Source organism: Manacus vitellinus, unplaced genomic scaffold, assembly GCF_001715985.3.
Source record: "Manacus vitellinus isolate BGI_N305 unplaced genomic scaffold, ASM171598v3 scaffold_1_pilon, whole genome shotgun sequence".
NCBI classification, from domain to species: Eukaryota; Metazoa; Chordata; class Aves; order Passeriformes; family Pipridae; genus Manacus; species Manacus vitellinus.
Window position 1 is genome coordinate 29,568,526 of NW_021939396.1, and position 22,793 is coordinate 29,591,318.

General features: G+C 37.3%; 1 protein-coding gene across 4 annotated transcripts in view; it reads left to right on the top strand.

Annotated features, from left to right (window-relative positions):
- Positions 1 to 34: 34 nt before the first annotated feature.
- Positions 35 to 22,793, top strand: part of PEX2 (peroxisomal biogenesis factor 2) — a 44,048-nt gene continuing 21,289 nt past the window's right edge. The window contains exons 1-3 of one of the 4 annotated variants that reach the window (XM_029959329.1): positions 35 to 237; positions 9,876 to 9,896; positions 17,673 to 18,752. In XM_029959329.1, coding sequence (XP_029815189.1) covers positions 17,693 to 18,607 — 915 coding nt within the window. In that variant the 5' untranslated portion in view covers positions 35 to 237; positions 9,876 to 9,896; positions 17,673 to 17,692 and the 3' untranslated portion in view covers positions 18,608 to 18,752. The other 3 variants (XM_029959331.1, XM_029959328.1, XM_029959330.1) reach the window with 3 other exon arrangements.

Genomic DNA, 22,793 nt, shown 5'->3' on the forward strand with positions numbered 1-22,793 from the left:
CAGGCCGGGGCGGTGCCGCATGGTCAGCCCGTCTGGGTCAGTCCCCGGCTGTGCTCCGGGGCCTGCCTGTAGGAACTTGTGTTCAGCCTCCTGCCCTCCCCGTGCGGCTCCCTGCCGGGAGTCCCGCTGGCGCTCAGGCTCCTGGTGCAGCAGAGGGATGGCGAGGGCTTCTGGCTAGGCCCGGGCGTGCGGGAAGAGAGGACGGAACCTGGGGACAAGCTCCATAGAGAGGAGAAGGTATAATATCTTGTCAGAGGAGTGATTTCGTCTGAGTTGTTATTCTGATGTCAGTTGAGAGAGTGAAGCGTTTATAATCTCCAAGGCTCTTTCCTGTGACTGCGTGCTATAGGTGACAAGGTTTCCTGTAGGAGACCTGCTAAAGGTGAGGGTGGCACCTTTCCACTTTCTGTTTATCCAATTTCGTGTAGCCTGTAAGTAACAGACCACTGGTTTTCCACAAAATGAAGGTGGATTTATTCTGAATGGCCAGCGTGTTTTGACAGAGGGCTGAATTCTGCTTATGACATTGTCCATACTAGAAACCACAGCACTGTATGCTTTTTGTGTGATCTTTGCCTGTTAGTGGGAGGGAGGTGTTCGCTAAGGTCAAAGATTGTCTGGCCAATTTGTAGTAAAATCTGACTCCAAAATATTTTACCAATTGATTTTACTGGAAGTTAGTGAGTTCTTGTCAAACTTTTTTGAGCTGTTATTAACATGTAGTTCAACAACAGTTGCAATATTAGACTAGGAGTTGAGAGCTATTTCTCCATAAGCCTAATACTATTTTTAGTCCTTACCAAGATATGTTTTATTAGTGCTTTCTTCTACAGATTCTTTTTCATCTTTCTGCTTTCGTTTCTGTTCATCAGCAGCTTGTTTTTCAGTTCCTGGATGTCCACCATCACTAGTTTATCTAATAAAGTGATTGTAGGAAAACAACTGAAAGTTTCATTACCGGTACCTTAACTGGAGTAGCAGATAGACTGTTAAGGGGATTAAAAATTCACATCTGATTTTTATTTTTTGTTTGTTCATGCTGCATGAAGTCATCAATTTCAGTTACTTGCTGTGAAGGTAAATTCATACCTGTAACATGTATAAATTAACTCATTTAAAGGTTTTTTTTTTCATTTTTAATTTTTGGTAAAAATTGAATAGACCAGTAGGGCACATAATCAAGGGTATTGGAGGGATTTAACACTTATATTTTAGTTCTTCTGGAATTTACTACAGAAATAGATGATCATGTCAGTATTGGAACACCTACTTTGGTTGCTAGTGCTCTAGCACTGGTTGCTAGTAAGAATACTACTTTGGAGTTAAAAAGTTGTATTTTCCACAAGCCCTTTCTTCAGAGAGAATAGTTCAGCACTTGTGTCTGTGGTGATGTACATGGAGAAAAGCCAGTGGTGTACGTGAGAGATTACACCATGAGTAAACTAGTTCAGTTTTCTGTAGGAAAAAAATATCTCCAATATTTTGCTATCCTATACATTACAGTAATGTTTTTTAAATAATTTGTCTTCTTCTGGGTGAATCAGATGGTATTTTTATTGCTAACAATTGTCAGAGGTTTATATCTGCCTGCGCAAACATACTTCAGAAAGCAGCATTACATTTGGTTTTAAAAAATCTTAACATTTGAATAGCTTATTCATTTCATGTCCCTATACTCGACACTGGTGAGGCCACACCTCTAGTACTGTGTTCAGTTGGGGGCCCCTCACTGCAAAAAGGACATTGAAGTGCTAGAGTGTGTCCAGCAAAGGGCAACAAGTCTTGTGAAAGGTCTGGAAACATGTCTTATGAGGAACAGCTGAGAGAGCTGGGTTTGTTTAGTCTCAAGAAGAGGCTCAAGGGGGACCTCATCGCTCTCCACAACCACCTGAAATGAGGCTGTAGTGAGGTGGAGGCCTGTCTTACCTACCGTGTCTACGGTGAGAGGACAAGAGGAAATGGTCTCAAGCTGAGACAGGGGAGATTCAGATTAGATATTAGAAAAAAATTTTTGCATTTTTGGGGGGGTCAGAATAGGGCTGCCCAGGGAGGTGGTGGTCACCATCCCTGAAATTGTTTAAGAGGTGTCTGGATCTGGCACTGGGTGATGTGGTTTAGGGATAGTGGCAGTGCTGGGTTGATGGTTGGATTTGATGGTCTTAAAGGTCTCTTCCAACCTTTATGGTTTTGTGATTTATACTTCTGATTACCCAGATGCTTATAAGTGTTCTCTGTATCGTTAAGTTATTGACAGTCTGTGGATTGGAAAGTGGAATATATTTCAATCTCTTCACTATGAATGTTTTGCAAGGATGTTATATTATGTCCTCTTTCTTGCCTACCATTCTGGATTGTATTGAGGGAGGCTGAAAGAGGTGGGGTATTGAGGACTTTTTAGAAGTGGGAGTTTGTATGTCAATGTTTTTAAAACCCAGGTCTTATGCATATATATTTGCAGTTTTAAAAGTTAGAATTGAGTATGTTTATTATTGAGTACAGAGCATTGTGAAATTGCATTAATCTGGGACCACAGCAACTGAAATAACCCTTTGGTTAACCTTTTGCCTCTATTTCTAAGTCCTTTTAGCTTCTAGATCTGCCTTAGTTAAAACTTGTGGGTTTTTATTTGTTGAGATCGTCTTTTTCAGCAAGTGAAGAAAATCCATTCCCATTAATGTTGGTATAATTAAGTAACAAACTCTGCGTGAGTGTAAAAGTATCTTTTACTTTTGTTAGAAATGTTAAAAACTGTAAAGTAATAGTAGCGAACTTAGATATATCTGAATTGGCTCATGCTTAGGTGAGCTACCCTTAGAACTCTGAGTATAGCAGTACAAATATAAAATTTCATCTTCTGAATCTATTTCTAAAAAAATTTAATTTCTTAGGTAATGGGCCTTCAGATGCATTATGAATCTACTCGCGTATTAAAAGGCTGTCAAGTAGCTGGTATGGTATGCCTCAGTTCATGTTGGTAGATTAATAAGGATTAGGCTTGATATATGGAATGTCTGTTTTGTGCAGGAGGATGTTTAGATTTGGGAGGGAAATTTTTTATTTGTTTGACAGCTCTGGATGTTTTTCTCCTTTTAGATTCTTCTATTATTTCCCCATCCCAAGACTGTAGGTATAATTTCATTAGAGAATGTACTGACTCAGAGAAAGGTTTTGATACTTAGTGTGGTCCAGGACATGTAGGAAGTAAATGTTCCTGTAATGGACAAAATTAAATTCAACTAAAACTTGCAAGCAAGTATTAATAGTATATAAAGAATTGATTGAACCCTCCATAGAATAGAGTAGGAAACGTAATTTCTATACTCAGATAGTTTTTGACACTTACTAATCCAAGGACCTTCATTTGGGCTTTGACATCAAATGTTGTGATGTAAGTTGGGAAAGAGATGTATCTCTGTTTAACAGTCTTTTATAGTCTTCTAAAGAGAAAGTCCTGAAAATCACCAAGGACTGCTACCCAGAGAGTATTTGGGAAGGAAACAGGTTTATGGCTATGTATTATCAATACCAAAAATATATTGTAAAATAAATGACTCTTCAATATATAAATTGTCAAGGTGTAGGGAGTGATGTCTGAATCCGGTGCTAACATATATCTGGATATAGTAATGAAGCACATGGTCTTCAGGGGGAAAAAAACCATTTAATTACATGTTCAAAATGTGAGAGAGTGGGAATGTCTTTTTTTAAACATATTAAAGTAGTTTCAAAGCCATGAGATTCAGAGAAAGTAGAGGGAAAGAAAGATGGACAGCTATCTGAAGGAAAACTAGCAGTAAATTGAACAGTAGACAAAATCAGTCAACAATTTGAGATTATAATTAATGTACCTTATTACGCATATGGTTTATTTCTATTATGGTTATAACGACCTACTCTTAAAAAAAATTTTAAAAAAATCCCACAACTCTGTTGCACTTGCAATTTCTACATTTATTCAGTGAAAACAGGAATCAGGAAGATTAAAAAAAAACAAATAAATTGTGTCTAGTTAACACTAACTGGTAAGTTTTAGACATAAATACAATTTCATTAAATTAGTTTGCAAGCATGGTGTACTCCAATAATAATAATAAAAATAAGAAAATATGAATAAGTTTTTAAATTAAAAGATAGCAGTGTATTTGATAAGAAAGGTTCTTCATGTATTAACAATAAATTTGTTCTGGATTAATATCAGTCTAACTGAAGAGTAAGATATATTGCATGATTTTTGATACCTGGCTTCTGAAAACTTTAACAATTTATGGGCAGAGAGGGTATTTTTAAGACTCTCTAGGTAATAACTTTTTCAACAAAGAAGTTCATCATGTTTGTGGCAGTTTAGCAATGTTTCCTTTGAGCTGTATGGTCCCTGACAGAAACTAGTGTAATATATTTCTTATTCATTCCGGATATGCTTAGGAAAGTCAAAGTCTGCCTGGAGTTGAATCTGGTGAGGGATGTCAAAGGCAATAAGAAGTGCTTCTGCAAATACATCAGTAGCAGGAGGACTATGGAAAATGTGGTCTCATGGCTGAATGGGACAGGGGCTCTGATAAACACAGAATGTGGAAAAGGCTGAGGGGTACTGAAGGCCTTCTTTGTTTCTGTCTATACTAGCAAAGACCTTCAGGAATTGTAGAATGCAGGGAAGAGTCTGGAGCAGGGAAGATGTACACTTGATGGAACAGATTTAGGTCAGAGAATACTTGAGTAAACTGGACATAGATAAGGCTCTGGGCACTGATGGAGTGCTGAGGGAGCTGGCTGATATCACTGATACTGTTGATAATATTTGATTGATCATGGAGACTGGGATAAATGCCTGTAGACTAGAGGAAAAATTTTAAAAAGGCCAGTGTGTTGTGCTAAAAAGCTGCAGTCTCATTAGTCAGATTGTACCGTTGCTTCTGTCTTCAGAAGGGCAAGGAGTACTCGGGGAACTACAGGCTGATCAGCTTCACCTTAATACCCCAGAAGGATGGAAGGTGATGGAGTGGCTAATCCTGGAAACCATTTTAAGACACATTAAAGACAAGAAAGTGATCTGGAGTAGCCAGCATAGCTTTACCCAGGGGAAGCCATTCTTGACTAACCTGATAATGTTCTACTATGAAATGACTGGCCTGGAAGACAAGTGGAGTGCAGTAGATACTTGTTTCAGTAAGGCTTTCAGCAGTGTCTCCTGTGACATCCTCATAGAGAAGCTGCTGAAGTGTGGGCTGGGTGAGCAAACAGTGAAGGTCAGCATAAAACTTGCAGAAGAGATGGAGAAGGAAGATGGTGATCCATGGTGAAGTCTAATTGGAGGCTAGTAACTAGTGTATTCCAGGGTTCTGGGTACTGAGTTCAATCCTGTTCAACGTCTTCATGAATGATCTAGATGATGGGGTAAAGTGTACTCTCAGCAAGTTTGCTGATGACACAAAAGTGTGAGGAATGACTGATATGCCAGAGGATTGTGCTGCCATTCACAGGGACCTAAAAAGGCTAAAGAAATGGACTGACAGGAATCTCATAAAGTTCAGGAAGGGAAAGTATTAAGTCCTGCACCTGGGGAAGGTTAACTCTATGCCCTGGTGTCTACTGGGTGGCAAGCATCTGGAAAGTAGCTTTGGAGAAAAGTCCCTGGGGGTCCTAGTGGACACCAAGTTCAGAATGAGCCAGCAGTGTGCCCCTGTGGCATAGAAGGCTGATGGTATCCTTGACTGCATAAGGAGTGTTGCCAGCAGATCAAGGGAGGTGGTTGAAAATCCTGTCACTCTACTCAGCAGTGGTGAGGCCACATCTGGAGTACTTTATTCTGTTCTGTGCTTCCTGGTATAGGTGAGGCCTGGAGAGTCCAACAGAGGGCCACAAGGTTGATTAAGGAACTGGGGCAGGACTTATGTGAGGAAAGGCTGAGAGTACTGGGACTGTCCAGCCTGGAGAAGCATAAGCTTGGCAGGATCTTCTTCATCTATATAAGTACCTGAAAAGAGAGTGCAAAGAGGACAGACCCAGGCTCTTTTCAGTGGTGCACAGTGACATGACCAGAGGCAGCGGTCACTTGCCAAAATGCAGGAAGCTCTGCCTGATCATAAGGAAACAGTTTTTCACTGTGAGGGTGACCAAGCCCAAGTTGTCCAGAGAGATTGTAGAATCCCCCTCCTTCAAGATAGTCAAAAACTCTCTGGACATGGTCCTGTACAAGTTGCTCCAGACAGCCCTGCTTGAGCAGGCAGGGCTTGGACTTCATAAGTTTACAGTAAACACACTGATCCCTTCCTACTTGCCCCTGTTATCACATACATGAAAAAATTAAACGGAGGGGGTAACAGTCAACTCCCATGTCATCTCTTTTCGTTTTTATTTTTATTTTGTCTTCCTAGCTTGCAGTAAATACACAAGCAGTATTTGGGCAACCCACCAGCAACAGAGTTTAGGAAATTTTTAGAGGAAAACTGCACTGTACTACTGTAGAATGACTGCAAATAAAAGACCGCTTTGCCAGCAAGCTTTGAGAGTGGCATATTTTTCTTTGAATCATAATAAATATTTTAAAGTCTGTATTGATCCTTCACATCATAAATACACTTAAATCTCTACAAATTTATTAGCCTGATACATTTGTTTAGTGTATACAGAGCTGAACAACTTGTAAGATACAAAATGTGAAAAGGATATATTTGCACTTGTATGTAATGTGTGCAGTTAAAAGATAATAATTTTGTCAATTAAAATCAGTCTTTAATTGGAATACGCTAATGTAAATTTCTCTGTAGGAAGTTCTGCTTTCCAAATGTTAACTTTCCAGGAAAAACATCTGAATTCATGCAGTTTTTCAGAGCATGTAGAGAGTGAATTTAAATTTTCAACCTAAATGATAGTAAGTTGCTTATGACTTAAAATGGAAATAGACTTCACTCACTGTATTCCTGCTGCAGTTAATGATGATGGACCCTACACCTTGTTGCATCTCTAGGACTGCAGCAGCAGATTACTTCAGGATCATCTTTTCAAGCAGGCTGCTTATGCTGTTTCAGGGTTTTTGTTGGGGTTTTTGGTTTGGTTTGGTGTTTTGCTGGATGGAGAGGGGGTGGAGATAGGGTTGTTTTTTTTTCCTTTTGGCACCTAATACAATATATACTTTTTCACATAGACCAGGAGGCAGAGAAGGGGTGTGACTCTCCTTTTAGATAACTAGCCTGGTCTCAACACCAGCTACTCTAAAGCACTCTATGTGAAGTTAAAAGCAGCAAATGAAAAAAAAATTTAAAAGGGCCAATATGTTGTGCTAAAAACTGCAGTCTCATTTGTCAGATTGTGCTGTATGTGAACAGAGAAGGTAGCAGGCTCTTTGTCCTGTGGCTTCCTGGGTGAGCTAAATGGTTCCTGCAGCCATGCAGCTGACGTACATCTACAAGCATTGTCAGCTCACATCTAAGCTTTACAAAAATCTTCAGGAGAAGGAAAACAGGAAGGATGCTGTCTATTTGTAACATGCCTCTCTCAGAGATGGTGGTAAGTTGGTTTTTTTTTTTTTGGTTTGGAGGTGGAATACAAGAAATTTGGAAGTCAGATTATTTCAGACTGTTTTCAAAAGGAAACTAAATTCAGATTTTTCACATGAAGAAAAGGTACAAATGAGAAGAGAAAAAATTCTGAGATGAAAAAGAGGACAAATACACAATTTGGGAAGAGAGGGGAATTATGACTGGAACAAGTCTTGATTCAAGGTTGATTCTGACTGGGTCTGGGCACTTCCTACTTTCTCTGCCAGGGGTGACCTGTGGAGATTTTCGGCCTTTAGGAAGAAGTTGAATTGAACACTGCTAATATTCATTATGTTTGTGTCAGTAGCTGCCTGGGAACAATGTCTCTAAAATTTCTGTCTCTGCCAGTCCTTATCACCACTGTCTCGGTGTTCAGAGAATCACAGAATATTCTGAGTTGGAAGGGACCAACAAGGATCATAAAGTCCAAGTCTTAAGTCAATGTCCTGTGCAGGGACCAAACCTGTGACCTTGGTGTTATGAGTACCATGCTCTAACAAACTGAGCTAATCTATTGTCAGTGGGGTTAGAAAAGAAAAGAATTAATCAAAATTTAAATTCTAACAAAACTTGGAAAAAATTCATTACAATAATAGTAATAATATTAACTTTATAGGTAGTGTAGCTGACAGAAGATATCACAGGAGGGTTCTGGCAAGGAAAAAAACTTTCCCTGGAAAGGAAATTAATATAGGGCCATGACACTGTGGGGCACAACTAAATATGAAGGGAAATTCATGTTGGAATTGCAGAGGGATTTTAGCAGCTGTAACAGCATACAGCTCAGGCTGCCTAGTAAGAAAATTATTATCCCTCTTTTAAACTGTTACATGTAATACATGTGTGCAACCATACCAGTGGATTCTAAAATGCTAATAAAGTTATAGGATCGAGGAGAGTGTGGTGAAAGCCTATCAGTCTTCCCTTGTGTACTTAAAGTTACTGTAATTACCAAGTAATAAAACTGTCAAGATTTGGGGACACTGAGCACATCTAATTTTCCCAGCATCTCTGTTAGTCAGCGTGTATGCCAAACATTTCAAAGTACAATCGTATGAAGAGGTAAGAGTGGGGAGTGTTATTTATTTAAGCAGAGTAGTCTCTCATCTGCAAGTCTGCATAAATCCTACAGTGTACAAATAATTCTTTTTCTTTTCATTTTTGAAAGACAGCAAAAAGTTTCATTATTTGTATTTATGGTGTGGTGTTGTGCTTGCACATTCAGCATGTTGGGCTTGAAGACCACAGTTCTGGTCAAATGAAAAGTTTAGTTTTCTATCTCGCTGTTGGCTGGTGGTGGACGTAAGAGTATGATACTGAGATTAAAGGCAGCTGGTTTCATGATTACCTGTCTTTCTTCACCCTGTTACTCTTCTTACTGGTTCTGCATGTATCTTACCTGATTCTGTGGTGGTCTATATGTGTACTACATCTGCAGAAAAATAAATTAAAACAGGTGGGGTTTTTGCCAGTTTAGCATGAAAGAACAATTCAAGAGAGAGTCGAATGAGTGCTGGTGCTAGTCTGTGAGAGAAGGACACAATACACAGTAGAAGGAAAACGGGAAACAGCAATTGTATCTTTTAAAAATTACATCACCTTATGTTTCTATAGAACACACATCTATAAATTGAGATATATGTCAGGTAAAGTACTGTTCTTTATCCTTACACCAGTTGAGAGATCTTGATTATAATTAGATACAATTATTCATAAGTTGTGCTGTATAGAATAAGGCCAAAACTTAAAACTTACAGTGAACAGGCTTGTCTTTTTATTGATGCAGAGCTCTATTAGCTCTAGCATATCATATACAGTCTGTAACAACATTGTTTTTACATGCAGTTATTCTTTTGGTACAGATGGGGACAGGGGTTAATTATGACTTAGCTATGCATTTAGGACAGATTTTACTATTCTCATCTAATACGTATTTCTAATAAGTTAAAAGGCCTTATGTTCCCTTAGTGCAGTGCTTGGATCAGCGCTGTTATACTTGCATATCACTGAATATTCATGACTCTACAGTTGGTATGCATATGTATGTAAAAAGGAAGAAAGTTGGAATAAAATCTGGGCAGTGACTGTTTCACACATGATAAGCATAAGGTGTTTAATGCAAAATTTCAGGATTCTATCATCTGTGGTAAATTATATCAGAGGATGTAGAGCAGGCGTTCCTTCTGAAGTCCCTTCTACATATCTACTCAATCTTCATCCTGGCATCTCCATACCTGTCTGGTGATCCATTCATAGGAATCAGACAGGTAGGAGCAGAACAGAGACACAGCTGTAAAATGGGAATTTAAGTTAGATTACTTTATTTTGTTTGTTTTTTAGGTAGTTTTGAATGGAAGAAAGGTAAGGAGGGGCATGGAAAAGATGCATAAATTTGGAATTGATGCTGTGCTTGACAAATAAGGCGATGTGAGATACAATGCCCTTACAATAGTGAAAAGCAGACGTTACATATGTCATGAGGTGTAAGACCAGCTTTTCAGGTAAGTAACAGTAACCAGCAAAGGAGGAGTTATGACTTTAACTGCCCACAATGTGCTGACATCTGTGCATTCATGTTCTGTCTTTGGACCATTCAGAAATGTTGCTGCATAACTGCCACCAGATGATGTTTCACCTGTTTTACACAAAGGATGGCACATATACTAAGCTTTATGTCCTTTTTACTTTTATACATGCAATGCAATATTATTTTGTTATCCATCCTTTTATCAGAACTTTTAACGTTATCACAACCAAAATGTCTTCAAATGCAAGGATCTCCCCTTTTTGGGTGATCACATCAGCAGTTGAGATCTACATTTGTAGCACAAGGCATTCAGATTTTTCCCATTCTCCAATACCTCCTGCTTTAGTCAGAAATGTTGTCACTTCCTTACAAGGGGCTGTTCCTTCCCAGTTAACTATCATAGTTGTCACTGTGCAGCTACTTCAAATCTCTCTTCACCATCTTGATTCATCAATAGTAAAGGTAAGGCACTTCTCCAGATAATTCCCATTACCTAATTCCAAAATAAAAACAGTCAGTGTTTTGTATTGTACATATGTTTTGCTCTACATCTTGGTGATCAAGGGGTTTTTTTAACCATGTTTTTTGGAAAGCCTCAGGTTACAATGTAGCTGGTTTTTTAAGCTTTTGGGTTTTTATCACTGATTAATTAAAAGGAACAACAGGATTTCATTTAGTATATCAGAGAATGGGAATTTTTAAGCGGAACTGACACATCCCTTTACAGATGAATTTGTAATTTGATGTACTAAGAGAGGGGTTACAAAAGAGAGGAAATAAGATGAGGGAAGAAGAGAAGTAGGATACAGGATTAAGTAGAGTGATTGAACATTAATTTGTTACATGCTTATCTTCTTATTTATTCCAATAAATGAAAATTAGGGCTATATCCGAAAAGTGGTAGGATGATGCTGTCTCTGGCTTCTATGCTATGAGGAATACAAATGTACTTAGAGCTTTTGTAGCCTTGAATTCAACGCCACAAATTTTAAAAGGTAGTATTTTAAATATTAGTTATGTGGTAATTAGTCTGTCAGATCTGGTTGTTTGCATCTAATAATCTGTCTTTTATGAGTGTGGACTGATGACAAATTTTTCTGAAGTCCATAAGAACTCTTAGTGTTCAGAGTATCTTTAATGGTGGCCAATAGTAGTCTAGGTTGCTAGCATTTACTGAAGTATTACACTGACAGGGGGTTTTCATTTTGCAATAAATGCTGACAGAAACGACTGATATACAGCTTCTAACAGTGCAGCACTTTCCTACTGCTCTTCATACTGTTGTATCAATTCTGGCTCTTCTGAGCTGGTTATGATCTTGTAACTTGAAGCCCTAATATTTTAACTTCGTAGGGTAATTTATGGAAGGTAAACCAATGAGCTGCCATTATGTTTTTTTACTGTCTCCAGGCATTCAGCATTGGTTAATCTCTTGTACCTCATTTTATAGAATCTAAGTTTACTGAGTTAAAGTTGGAAAAGCAGTCTGTGATTTAAATGCATCTTTGTCTTGTACTTGGTCTTTGGACACTAAATGTAATTGTAGCATTTAGGATTCTGGGATTTGTTAGTAGTTGCTCACTCAATCTTCATAATGAAAATCTTAATTTTATCTGTTGGATTGATTTGTTACACAGTCATTCAGTGTTTTCCTTGACTTTGTCTATTTTGAGAAATAGTCCTTTCTTCCAGGAATGTAAGAAATAAATAATAGTTTCTGTGATTGCAATATGCTACTGGGTTTTCAATTAGTGTTAGTAGTTATTCCAAATGGTTAAAGAATCAATTTATGTTCTTTAGAAAATGATAGGTATTTGGCTGAAGTATATAGAAATCCAGACAGTAATACAAAATCAATCTTTTGTAAGGTTATTTGAGGTAATGATATAGCGATAAGTTAATTTTACAGTGATTAAGAGACAACACGGTTGGGGCTCTCAATTAGACTTTGATCTGAGGATATTTCTCTCTACACTTGATGAGCAAGAACGAGATGAGAATTAGTGGTAAGACATGAGGCTTTGAGCAGCTGGGGTCCATGTTCTGTGTTATGAGAGTTGGTGTTAAGGAAGATTTTAAAGTTAACTGAATACATATTGTTTGATTTCTCATCTTTAAAATTTATTGATTTTAAATTGACATCTAAAATATCCTCTGCCATTGAGAGTACCTGGAAAGAACAGTTAAATGGTATACATTTTCACCAGAAAAAAAAAAAACAAAAAACCAAAACCAAACCTCCAAGCCAATTAAAAAACACCCCACCCCACATTAAAAAAAATCTCAGCATTCTTGTGGTGGGTGGAAAGGTAGTCTTCGTTTGCTGTCTCTGGATACTGTAACTTTATGAACATAAAAGGAGGGATAGTAGACCAAGGGCATGACTTGCTCTTGTGCTCTCTCACACACCCGGTATGGCAACACTGAATGCATAATGCCAAGTGCATTGTAGCTCCTGAAGAGAAAAGGAACTATGTGTTAGTGTTATCTCCAGAGGGGGTATGATTCCTGGCATGTCCACTCTACATGCTCCTTCCCCATGCCTGAGCCATAGATCTCAGTGCTGGGACTGGACAGAATCTAGTCCATTGAAAAGGCTAAAAAGTTTTCCGGTTGTTTCTTTGTGTTGAGATACTTTGTATAATAAACTAAAATAGTAATAGTTAATGTTAAAGACACTTTATATATCAGGAATTTTTCCATGGCCTGAAAATCAAAAGAGTTGTCCAGGCAAAAATACATGATTAATGATGGATATAAAGAAATAGCATAGGAATGTAAGAATAAAATTGATGACTCTGAATAACAAAATAAGTTTCAGTTTACAAAGCAGAAGAAAAGAATCAGTGAAAGGATCCAAAAGTCTGAGTAAGAGGAGGCACAAAGGGATAGGTCCATTACCTAGATGTTATTAAATAAGAAAGGAGAACAAGTAACAGACTTTCAAAGACTGATTCTTTACTTCAGAAATTGTAAAAGAGATATATTGTGACCTACTCCTTTCATAAAATTAATCTTATACAGGAAATAAGAGTGGAACCAAAGCACAGAAAGAATAGCCTAAGGAATCTTAATATAGATGTGCTCAAGTGGCAAATCCTAATAAAATTCATCCTAGAATGATTGAGGAATTAGGCACCACTGATTTTATTTATTTATTTAATATCCCAGAGGGTGAAAATAGCCAGCAAAATGGGTTTGTACATGCCTGTTTTTGTGCCTGTTTATTCTTCTGTTAAGAGAATTATTGAAACTGTCAGTTTTGATTACAGATAAAGGTTTAGGAGTAAATAGTTTAGCAATTAATTTGTATCTAATAATGGGTAGAAGAGAGATTGTAAAACAACCAGTATGATTTGATGAGACCTGTTTGTAAGAAACCTCAGTCTGTTTCTCCTCTTAAAAAGGATCACAAGTTTAGGAAGAGGAAAATTTTAAGTAAAATACAGCTTGATTTTAACAAAGTCTTTTTCCCTACATAGAGAAACTAAGGAAATGTATCCTATCTCCATTAGATGCTGATATTATCAGCATCACGTTGAAAAGTTACCTCTACTGAGTAATTATCTGTAGTGCCCTGTCAAGATGAAAAGGCATTAATGAGTTGGATGATAGAGAGAACACATACTTAGAAATGTTACTCAGGATAGTAGCCAGAGAGGGGTTTAAAATTAGTTTGTTTTTTTTAACTTTGTTTTCAACATAAGATATGAATCCAAAAAACTCTTGATGGGTTTGGAGAAAATATTGAAAATCAACAAGATGAAAAGCAATGCAGGCAAGTATGAAGCACTGCATTTAACAGGACAAACTCAAATACATGAATCGAAAACAGGAAATAATTATTCAGAGAGAAAAGTGACAGAAAAAGATAAGAAGATATACTAGACCTCAAGGTAAATTCTAATATGCTGCTGGAAAAGAGGAAAGTTGTTTATTTGTGAGGTTTGTTTGGATTTTTTGTTTGGTTTGGTTTTTCTGGATGATCATACCAGGCATCTTGTAGGAAAGAGGATATTATCTAGTCTGGCAAATCTTCTGTGCGTAGTTGGCCCCCTCACATGCCTTGCTGCTTTTTGCTCTTGAGAAGGTGCAACAAAATGGAAATTCTTCTCTGTTGTTGTTACTGTTTTCTGCTGTGGAATGAAAAGCATCCTTCTTTGTAATAAAGATGCTTTAGATTGGACATGAGAAAAAGATTCTTTGTAATTATTAGAGTGATAAAACACTGGAGAACAAACTACTTAGAAAAACTGTGGAATTAGCTTTCTCGGTAGTTAAACACCTGTCAATACATTCCTGAGCCCGTGTTTGTGCTGAGGTAGGATTTGGTAGTCCCTTGTGGTCTATTCCATCCCTGCATAAGTATAATGCTCTGAATACATGTTTTGGCTGCCTGGAAGAGATCATCTAAAAGAGTTGGAGCAGTAAGGAACAAAGTTATTTTAGTAAATATATTTTTATTTGGTTTCCCAAAAAGCGTTTTTACAAATCATGAAGTTATTTTGAGACTTTTGCATATAGATTCATTTTTCTTTTAATGATTATGCTAGAAAAGCAGGAAATGCAATTGCAGTAGTTCTGAGATAGTAGAAACCCCTTGATTACTTATCCACAATGGAATAGTCCTGTGGAAAAAATGGCACCCAAGAGGTTACTTGGATTTGTATATTTCTGCAGGCAAAGTTTACAGACCTGTAAATTTAAACGTAGAATTTTTGTAGGCAGAATGCATTGACAGATGTCCGTGATGGTAATACATCTCATACTGATAGTTCCAGAAGAGGTCAATAATAATGCTTATATTGATAGCAGCAATGCAGGAGATGTTACTTGGTATTATAGCTAAAATCCATGTTATCACCTTAATTATAATTACATTAATATTGACAGGCTGTTGACAATACCCACATTACTATTGATAGATTTCTGTCAATAACATGTTTCCAAATAAAATATATTCATTCATAATTTGTACAATGCTCAATAACAGCACTAATATATATCAGCAGAAATTCCTCTTTCCCTAGTGATATACAATCATTATTTTTTTGTTTTGTAATGTACTGTACAAGTGTTTATTTGTTTAGTTAAAAAAATCCAAAACAGACAAAATATAGGGTTTTTTAAGAAAGAATCATATTAGTTTTTTGATTTGTTTTTTTTTCTGGGAGGCCATTCAATTTTTTTCTATGCAATATCTGTGACAGTATAAAATCAACAGAGAACCTTTCAAGTAGTAGTCTTTACTATTCTGTCTTAAAAGGTATTTATATAATAAGTTAATCACACATATAGTTTATCATATATTTGAATGTTGATACTTGTCTCTTTCATTACTGCGTCTATGATTCTGAGTTCTTAGGTTTTAAACTACTTAAAATAAGAGAGTTAAAACAGTAAGGATTTGACAATTCCTTATGTCCAGTTGGAATTTCTTGTGTAGCGACTTAACACACAGTTGTCTCTCTTTCTTTCACTTCAACTCACAGAAAAGTTTGACTTAATCTTCACTGCAGCCCTTAGGTAGTGGAAGATTACTCATAGATCACTTCTTAGGTGCCTTATCTTCAAGTTGAACAATCAAGCTCTTCTCATATATCAGGTCTTGGGGGTCCCTGATGGTATTAGTGACTGGGCTCTTCAGTTTGCTGACATTTCTTTTGTACTATTGATAGAAATGAGGCAAAACTGGAGGTATTATCCCAGGTGTAGACTCAACAATGCCAAGCGGAGGGTAATAAGCACATCCTCCAGTCTGCTGGCTATACCCATGCTAATACACTGCAAGGTTGCACTGGTGACTGTGTTCAACTTTTTGCCTACCAGAATCCTTGCATCCTTTTTTCAAAGTGGGTATACAGTCATAGAGGCTCCCAGCCTATAAGGATCAATTGACTTTCTTGTGTATTTCATGATCCATCATAATCCTATGTATTTGACACTTTTTCCTTGGATTTCAGAAAGTTACTGATGACCATTCCTCACTTGCTCAGGTTTCTTTAGAAAATATGGCTATAATGGGGGGAAAAATCTCTACAGATTTAGTCTACCTTACTTAAGAGAAATCTGCAACAGAAATTTCTCACAGCACGTGGGATAATGGAACACAGCTGGAAAAGATGGTTGAACTGATGCTGGAAAATCGTCTTAGTAAATGGATCAAGGAAGTTGTTTGATAAGATGTCCCTTTCGAGTAACTTCAGGATTTTTGAAGGAGATTTTGTGTATTGGGAATTGTATAGAACACTGAAACAAGTTGAACTGAGTGAAATGAGTAGAAGAGAAAATGAAGAAGACATTAGACTTCTAGGGGTTATGAGTGAATAATACTGAACCAGAGTGAGAGGTTCCAGAGCAAATGGTTATAAGAGGCTCTGGTTCCTAAAATGGTAGTGGGGTAAGACGAGGGGTAGAAGGATGGATAATCATTAGCACCCAAACTCTTGAAGTGATACAGTAAGATCTAGTAGGGGTTGAATTGACCCTTTGATCATAAAGTAGAGGAGTGAAGTTATTTGAGTAGTACTGAAAAGTGTTTCCTGTGCTTTGGTTCTTGCTACAGAACAGTGTGAGTGAGACAGGCTTGGGTGTACAGCCTTTTGTATGCTGGCTTTTCATCCTGTCTGAGTTGATGCAATGAACCCCAAAGCTGTTTGTCCAGAGGAGGTGGCCTTGTGCTACTTTCAACCCTATTTTGCCTGCTAATGAGGAAGGAGAAGTTTAAAGGGGTTTTCTGTAAACTAGGTCTCTGTGTCAAGAGTTTTAGTGAAATGCTTTTCTTGGTTATATTTTACTCCTGTAAAACCTTTTGCCAAAATGTCTTATTTCTGTCACTAAATTAAAAGAAATTCTCTTAATGAAAGCGTAGTAGCATTTTCTCCGGACGTGAACTTGAGGTAATAATGAACCAAAAGGCTTTTAAAAAGTCTTAAATAAATGTAGCTACTTTGGGCAGCTTGTGGCTTAAAATCTGGAGTGTAACAGGTGTTATCTGTATTTTGCTATTGCAGTTGGATGCATTTATTTTCTTAGTCACAGAATTCCAGATACAATAACATTTAAAGGAAGCAATTTTTAAAAAGTAAATCCTAAATTTGTTAGTATTTCTAAGATCATACTTTCAGGTGTAGCTACAGAAGTGTTCATGTTAGTATATTTTTCTGTCCTCCCCACTATTCTTTTCTAGATTTTTAGTTAATGAGTTCCTTTTCCCAATTTTTCCATACAACACCATAAAATTTTACAGTTCTTTCTGATCTATTTTAATGTCCAGTTGAATATTAGAGTTATACTCTGCAATATTTTTTTAAATGTATACAGTGAAATACTAAATTGGTGAATTTTTCTAAATATCTAGATGTTGAACACTTCTCTGTAACCAAATCCAAATATTATTTATGAGAAATAGTAAAATATAATTTCTTTTGAGTTGAAATTTCTTACTGTTAATGCAAAGCTTCTTGAAAGGATTGGTAACATTAATAACAAATAATAGCATTCTGAATATATTTATTTACTGCTGGTATATTACAATTTTGTTATCTTTAATAAAAAGAGAAATAAGAAATGCTCCATTACACTGAAATCTATTTGTGTTTGATTCCTAGAAAGTTTTTTCTCTGAAGAAATGGCCTCCAGCACTGGAGATGAAAAGGGCGTGAATCCTGTGCTCAGAATAAGTCAACTTGATGCTCTTGAACTAAACAAAGCCCTGGAACAACTCGTGTGGTCCCAGTTTACCAACTGTTTTCATGGATTTAAACCAGGGGTGTTGGCTCACTTTGAACCAGAAGTAAAAGCATTTTTATGTCTTATATTATGGAGATTCACTATCTATTCCAAGAATGCAACTGTGGGACAGAGTATTCTGAATATTCAATACAAGAATAACTTATCTCAGACAGAGAAATACCAACCTCTGAGCAAACAACAAAAGTTATGGTATCTTATTTTCACTGTTGGTGGAAGATGGTTGGAAGAAAGATGTTATGATTTATTTAGCAATCGTCAACAACAATCTTTCTCCAAAATTAAGAGCTATATTAGCTTTGGAGCTGGACTTCTAAAACTTTGTGGAGTTCTAAATTTTCTGATTTTTCTTCGGAAAGGAACATTTGCAACACTTACAGAACGCATTCTAGGAATTAGGTCAGTTTTTTGCAAGCCGCAAAGTGTTCGTCAGGTAGGATTTGAATACATGAATAGGGAGCTCTTATGGCATGGCTTTGCTGAATTTCTGATTTATCTACTGCCACTTATTAATGTACAGAAACTGAAACTTAAAATTTCTTCTTGGTGTTTGCCTATTGCAGGTCTTTCCAATAGTGAAAACACATTAGCAAACCACTGCAGGGAATGTTCACTGTGTGGGGAATGGCCTACCATGCCTCATACCATAGGCTGTCCACATGTTTTTTGTTACTACTGTATTAAAAGTAACTACTTATTTGATATGTATTTTACATGTCCTAAATGTGGCTCAGAGGTACACACTCTTCAACCACTGAAGTATAAAATTGAAATGACAGAATTGCATGTCTGATATGCGGTTGATTTTGTTTTATACAATAAATGAAATATATTGAAGAGATTAATGGAAGAATTCAGGGGCTATCGGAAGCTTAAAGATGGTTTTGGAGACTCTGTAATTTGTCGTAACATATATTTTTACTGCTCTTAGGTTTTTTATTGAGTAACAGTTCTGTGATGCCCCGTCTGCTTGCGGGTTTAGGGGAAGGTGGTTGGATTTACTCCAGGTGGTGCATGGGAGAAACAACAAAATTCTCAGGAGGTTCAATAACAACTTTTACTTGCAAACTGTAGAACATTCTGACTGAATAAGGCACTTGACAGACTTAAACTTGATAATCTTTAACTCATCCAGACACAACAAGGCACTTTAATAAGGCATCTACTGGAACCTTTTGGTCTGGCTTACAATATATTTTGAGGAGAAGAAGGTAGGAGAAGAGAGAGGTAGGTAGGTTATCACCACCCTAGGATACACTGTAGTCTCAGCAGCTTTTAAATCCAGAAGCCCTGCTGTTGAGTCACGAGGTGCAGAAAGTATCCAAACTTAGCTTCGGATTTTGTCAGCAGTTTAAATTGAAGGAATTATAGAGGTGTGATGGAACCACTTTTGTCCTGCAGGTTTTAATGATGGCAAACCAAGAATGTTTATATAAAATGAATCATTTATTATTACAAATGATCAAACAAAGATCTTAACCAGAATTATTTACTATACAATATGAATGCTAAAACTACTACTAGTATAGTATAAGATAGGACAGCACTCTATATTGAAACCATTCTTGAAGCAATTATATTAAGGGAAGCAAAAAGAAATAATTATAAAGTAGAGATTTAATGTAACTCAGCCATACCAACGCTTGTGGGGAGATCTCTTTCGCTCAACTTCGAGGAATATCCTTGGGGGTCCTCCCCAGCCCGAGGGAGGAATGTCTACACATACACTCAAGAAGAGTTATGTTAGAAGAACCTGACTCTATGAAAGGGGACTGGACTTTTATAGTATAAAAGTGATTGACTGCTACTCGCAAATTTGCAGGCCAGCTACCAGCTTATCTGTCACATCCAACTTTAAAAAGCAGGATTTGTGTTTGGAATATGGTGAACCAGTCTGGTTTTAGCATAATTCAACACCAAAAACATTACCATGGCACCACTGGTAACTCATCACAGATAAGTTGCATTGTTTGCATTCTCTGATCAGATTCTGGGCCTTATCAGGGTAGACCCTACTGCCACATGCATGTGTCACCATCCTTTTATCTGTTCTGGTCTGCTGGGGCCCTTCCCCAGGTGAGTTGATGCTGATTTCAGAACTGAAGTCTCGTGGGTGTGTTTGCACAGACCCAGAATTGTTCCTGGTGGGTCCATGTGGTCGACTGCCCCTGTTACCATGTGGATGGGTGGCTGACTTCCTAAAGTCACTGCACACCACAGTGTGAGAAGACTCAAGGGGGCAGGGGGAGCAGTGCACAGCCTTCCTACTCAGAGCTCACCTTCTTCCCCCACTGCTTCCCACCTGGTTGTTTTGACCCAGTCAGCCATTCCTCTGGTGTCCTACAAGTGCCAGCTTGGCTGTGAAGCAAAGAAAACAAGTTTAACAGCTCTACTACTCTCTCTCAGACTACTTGATCCCAGTTTAGTACCCCTGTGTTGTCAAATCATTTGTTTCTAGATCTAGTTTATCAGCCTGCCACTTCTTCACTGCATATTATATACTTCCCTCAAAGACAGAGAGGACACCCAGTAAGCTCTTAACCATTTTGTGTATTTTCTTAAGCTTCTTGTAAAAGTTTGGACCATTACTAACTTAGCTAGTAGATGCATTTAGTGGAACAGTCATCCTTTTCGTGCCTAAAGAATAATTTTAAATTTGTTTATTTATTATTCCCAGTGTGGTGTTTCACTACAAAAAGGAGAAGATGTAAGATGAATTGTCATTTCAGCAGATTTTGAGTTTTTATCATGTTCAACTACCATGACAGGATACAACACTAACTCAAAATTGTTTTCTTGTTAATAGACCATAAACTGTGTGATCCAGCTGGTAGATAGGTAAATACCCCATAGTTAACATGTGCCTACAGGAGATATAACCACCTCCGGTGCAAATACGGTGCACCTTTTACACCTTCATGAGTTGACTGAACTAGTTTCCTCAGGCAACTGTGTCTCTGATCTTCAGTGACATATATATGACCTTCCACTTCCCTGCAAAGTTGAGGGATGAAGTCCATCATTCACTGGAATGTAGCAGCTGCCAAGGGTAACTTGCACTCTTCTTAGTCTGAGACACTGGAGAAAACTGTTTACTCACAAGATGCTGTCTGTGGGAGTTGACGCTCTTCTTTTTTTGATGTGATCAAGGTGGATGCCAAATCTCACTAACAGTTCACCTCCACATAGAAAAAAAGTTCAAACACAGTTATGTGCATGTTAATGCATTAAAATAGGTAGCTTTCCTGCTCTTTGCTTTCACTGTTTGGTTTCTTATTTGGCTTTGCAATGGTGTTATTGTTCTAATACTTTATCCTTTTATTCTTCAACCTGGTTTTATAAGATTATTTTTTGTAGTTCTTTTTTAACAGGAAGTCTTACCCAGAAGAGTCTCATTAACACAAAAATACATTTAATCCTCTTTTGACTCTTACATTTTCAAAAACTTATACAGATGATTTGAGTAAATAACTTTATGGTGGCTGTGTTCTTGATTGGCTATCATCAGTAGTCAGTCCCAAAAATACTATGGTAACGACTGATCCAATATCTTTGATCTACTTTTGTGAAATGATTTATTACATTCTACATTCTACGTTCTGATTAAAACAACCCACCAGCCTATTTGTTTGAAGATCTTAAATTCTAGGTTTTGATCTTTAGAGTGACACACTTCGCTTTCATCTGATGCAATTAAATATAGTTTGCGAGTTTGTAACTATCTTTGGGCATCCCAAAACTTCATTAATTCTGCTACTGTTCTGTGAGTCAACAGAGACTTCAGAGCAATTGCTTCCACATAGTGTGCCGCAACGTTATTAGCCGTCAAATGTGTATATTAGCAACCTACCATATTTCTGTTATTTGCTGTTGCAATTGGAAACAGCAGGAGCAAATCTGTCTTCAGTAGAAGAATCAAAACTGGCAAGGGAGAGTATCCTGGATTCACTTCCTGATCCTGAAGACATTTTGTGTGAATTGTCCCTCCACATCTCTTAATACCTTTTCCCGAAGATATGTATTAGCAACCATGACTTTGAGGTGGTCTAGTGTCTCCAGAAAGTATCATCCACATTTCTGCTACCTCTGTCTTTAATAATCCTTAATTAAGATCTTTTTGCATCCAAAATCCAGTGTTTGTAGCCTAGAATCATAGTAGACCTTTGTTTGCTGTGAACTCTCTTTATTCTGAAATTGAAGTCACAGTGCAATATTTTGTCAAAGGAGCATGGATTCTCTATAGTGGCCTCTATTAGGTGTCATGTCCTTCTTAGATAGGAGTTAGCTTCTTTCCTATTTAGAAATGTTTAATTTTTCAGAATATTTAAAGAATGTTATCTTCCTTTTTCATTTCACCTTTCTCTGTCCTGCTGTTTGATTTTCCTAATCTGTATGAATTTCTCGAGGTTTGTTTTGTCTCTTGCAGCTTCATCCAGGTACACTGTCAGTACAAAACCTGTTTCCAGCAGTTCAGTACCTCTGTTGTACAGCTAGTTTTTGCCAGCTGTGCTATATTGCATTTGACCTCACTGTTTTTCTTCTGGAAGTGAACTTTTGATACTTAACTTCTGATGACTTATTATACCAGAGCATTGGCCTGCTAATGTAGCACCTCCTCATCACTGTGTTGGCTTTGTAGCCCATAGAATTGACCAGGTTTGTAAAGTCTGTTTCTTGTGTCATAACCAAACAGTTTGTGTTACCATAAGATCCTAGATCTTAAGGTGAGGGTTTAGTTCTTTTATTTCCCATGCAGGTAAGCAGACACCAGGCATCTCACAGTAGTAGAAGGTTTGGGAAGAGAGTGGTTCTTTTAGTCAGATAAAGAATTATTTAATTTTTTTTAATCTACCATATGGTGAAACCTTTGCTCAGTTTAGTCACAGCTGAGATTGATGAGACCAAGGTTCCAACTTACGTATTGAAAAACTACTTGCAGCAAGTTAGCTTTTTAGGGCTTCAATATTCAGCATCTTCCT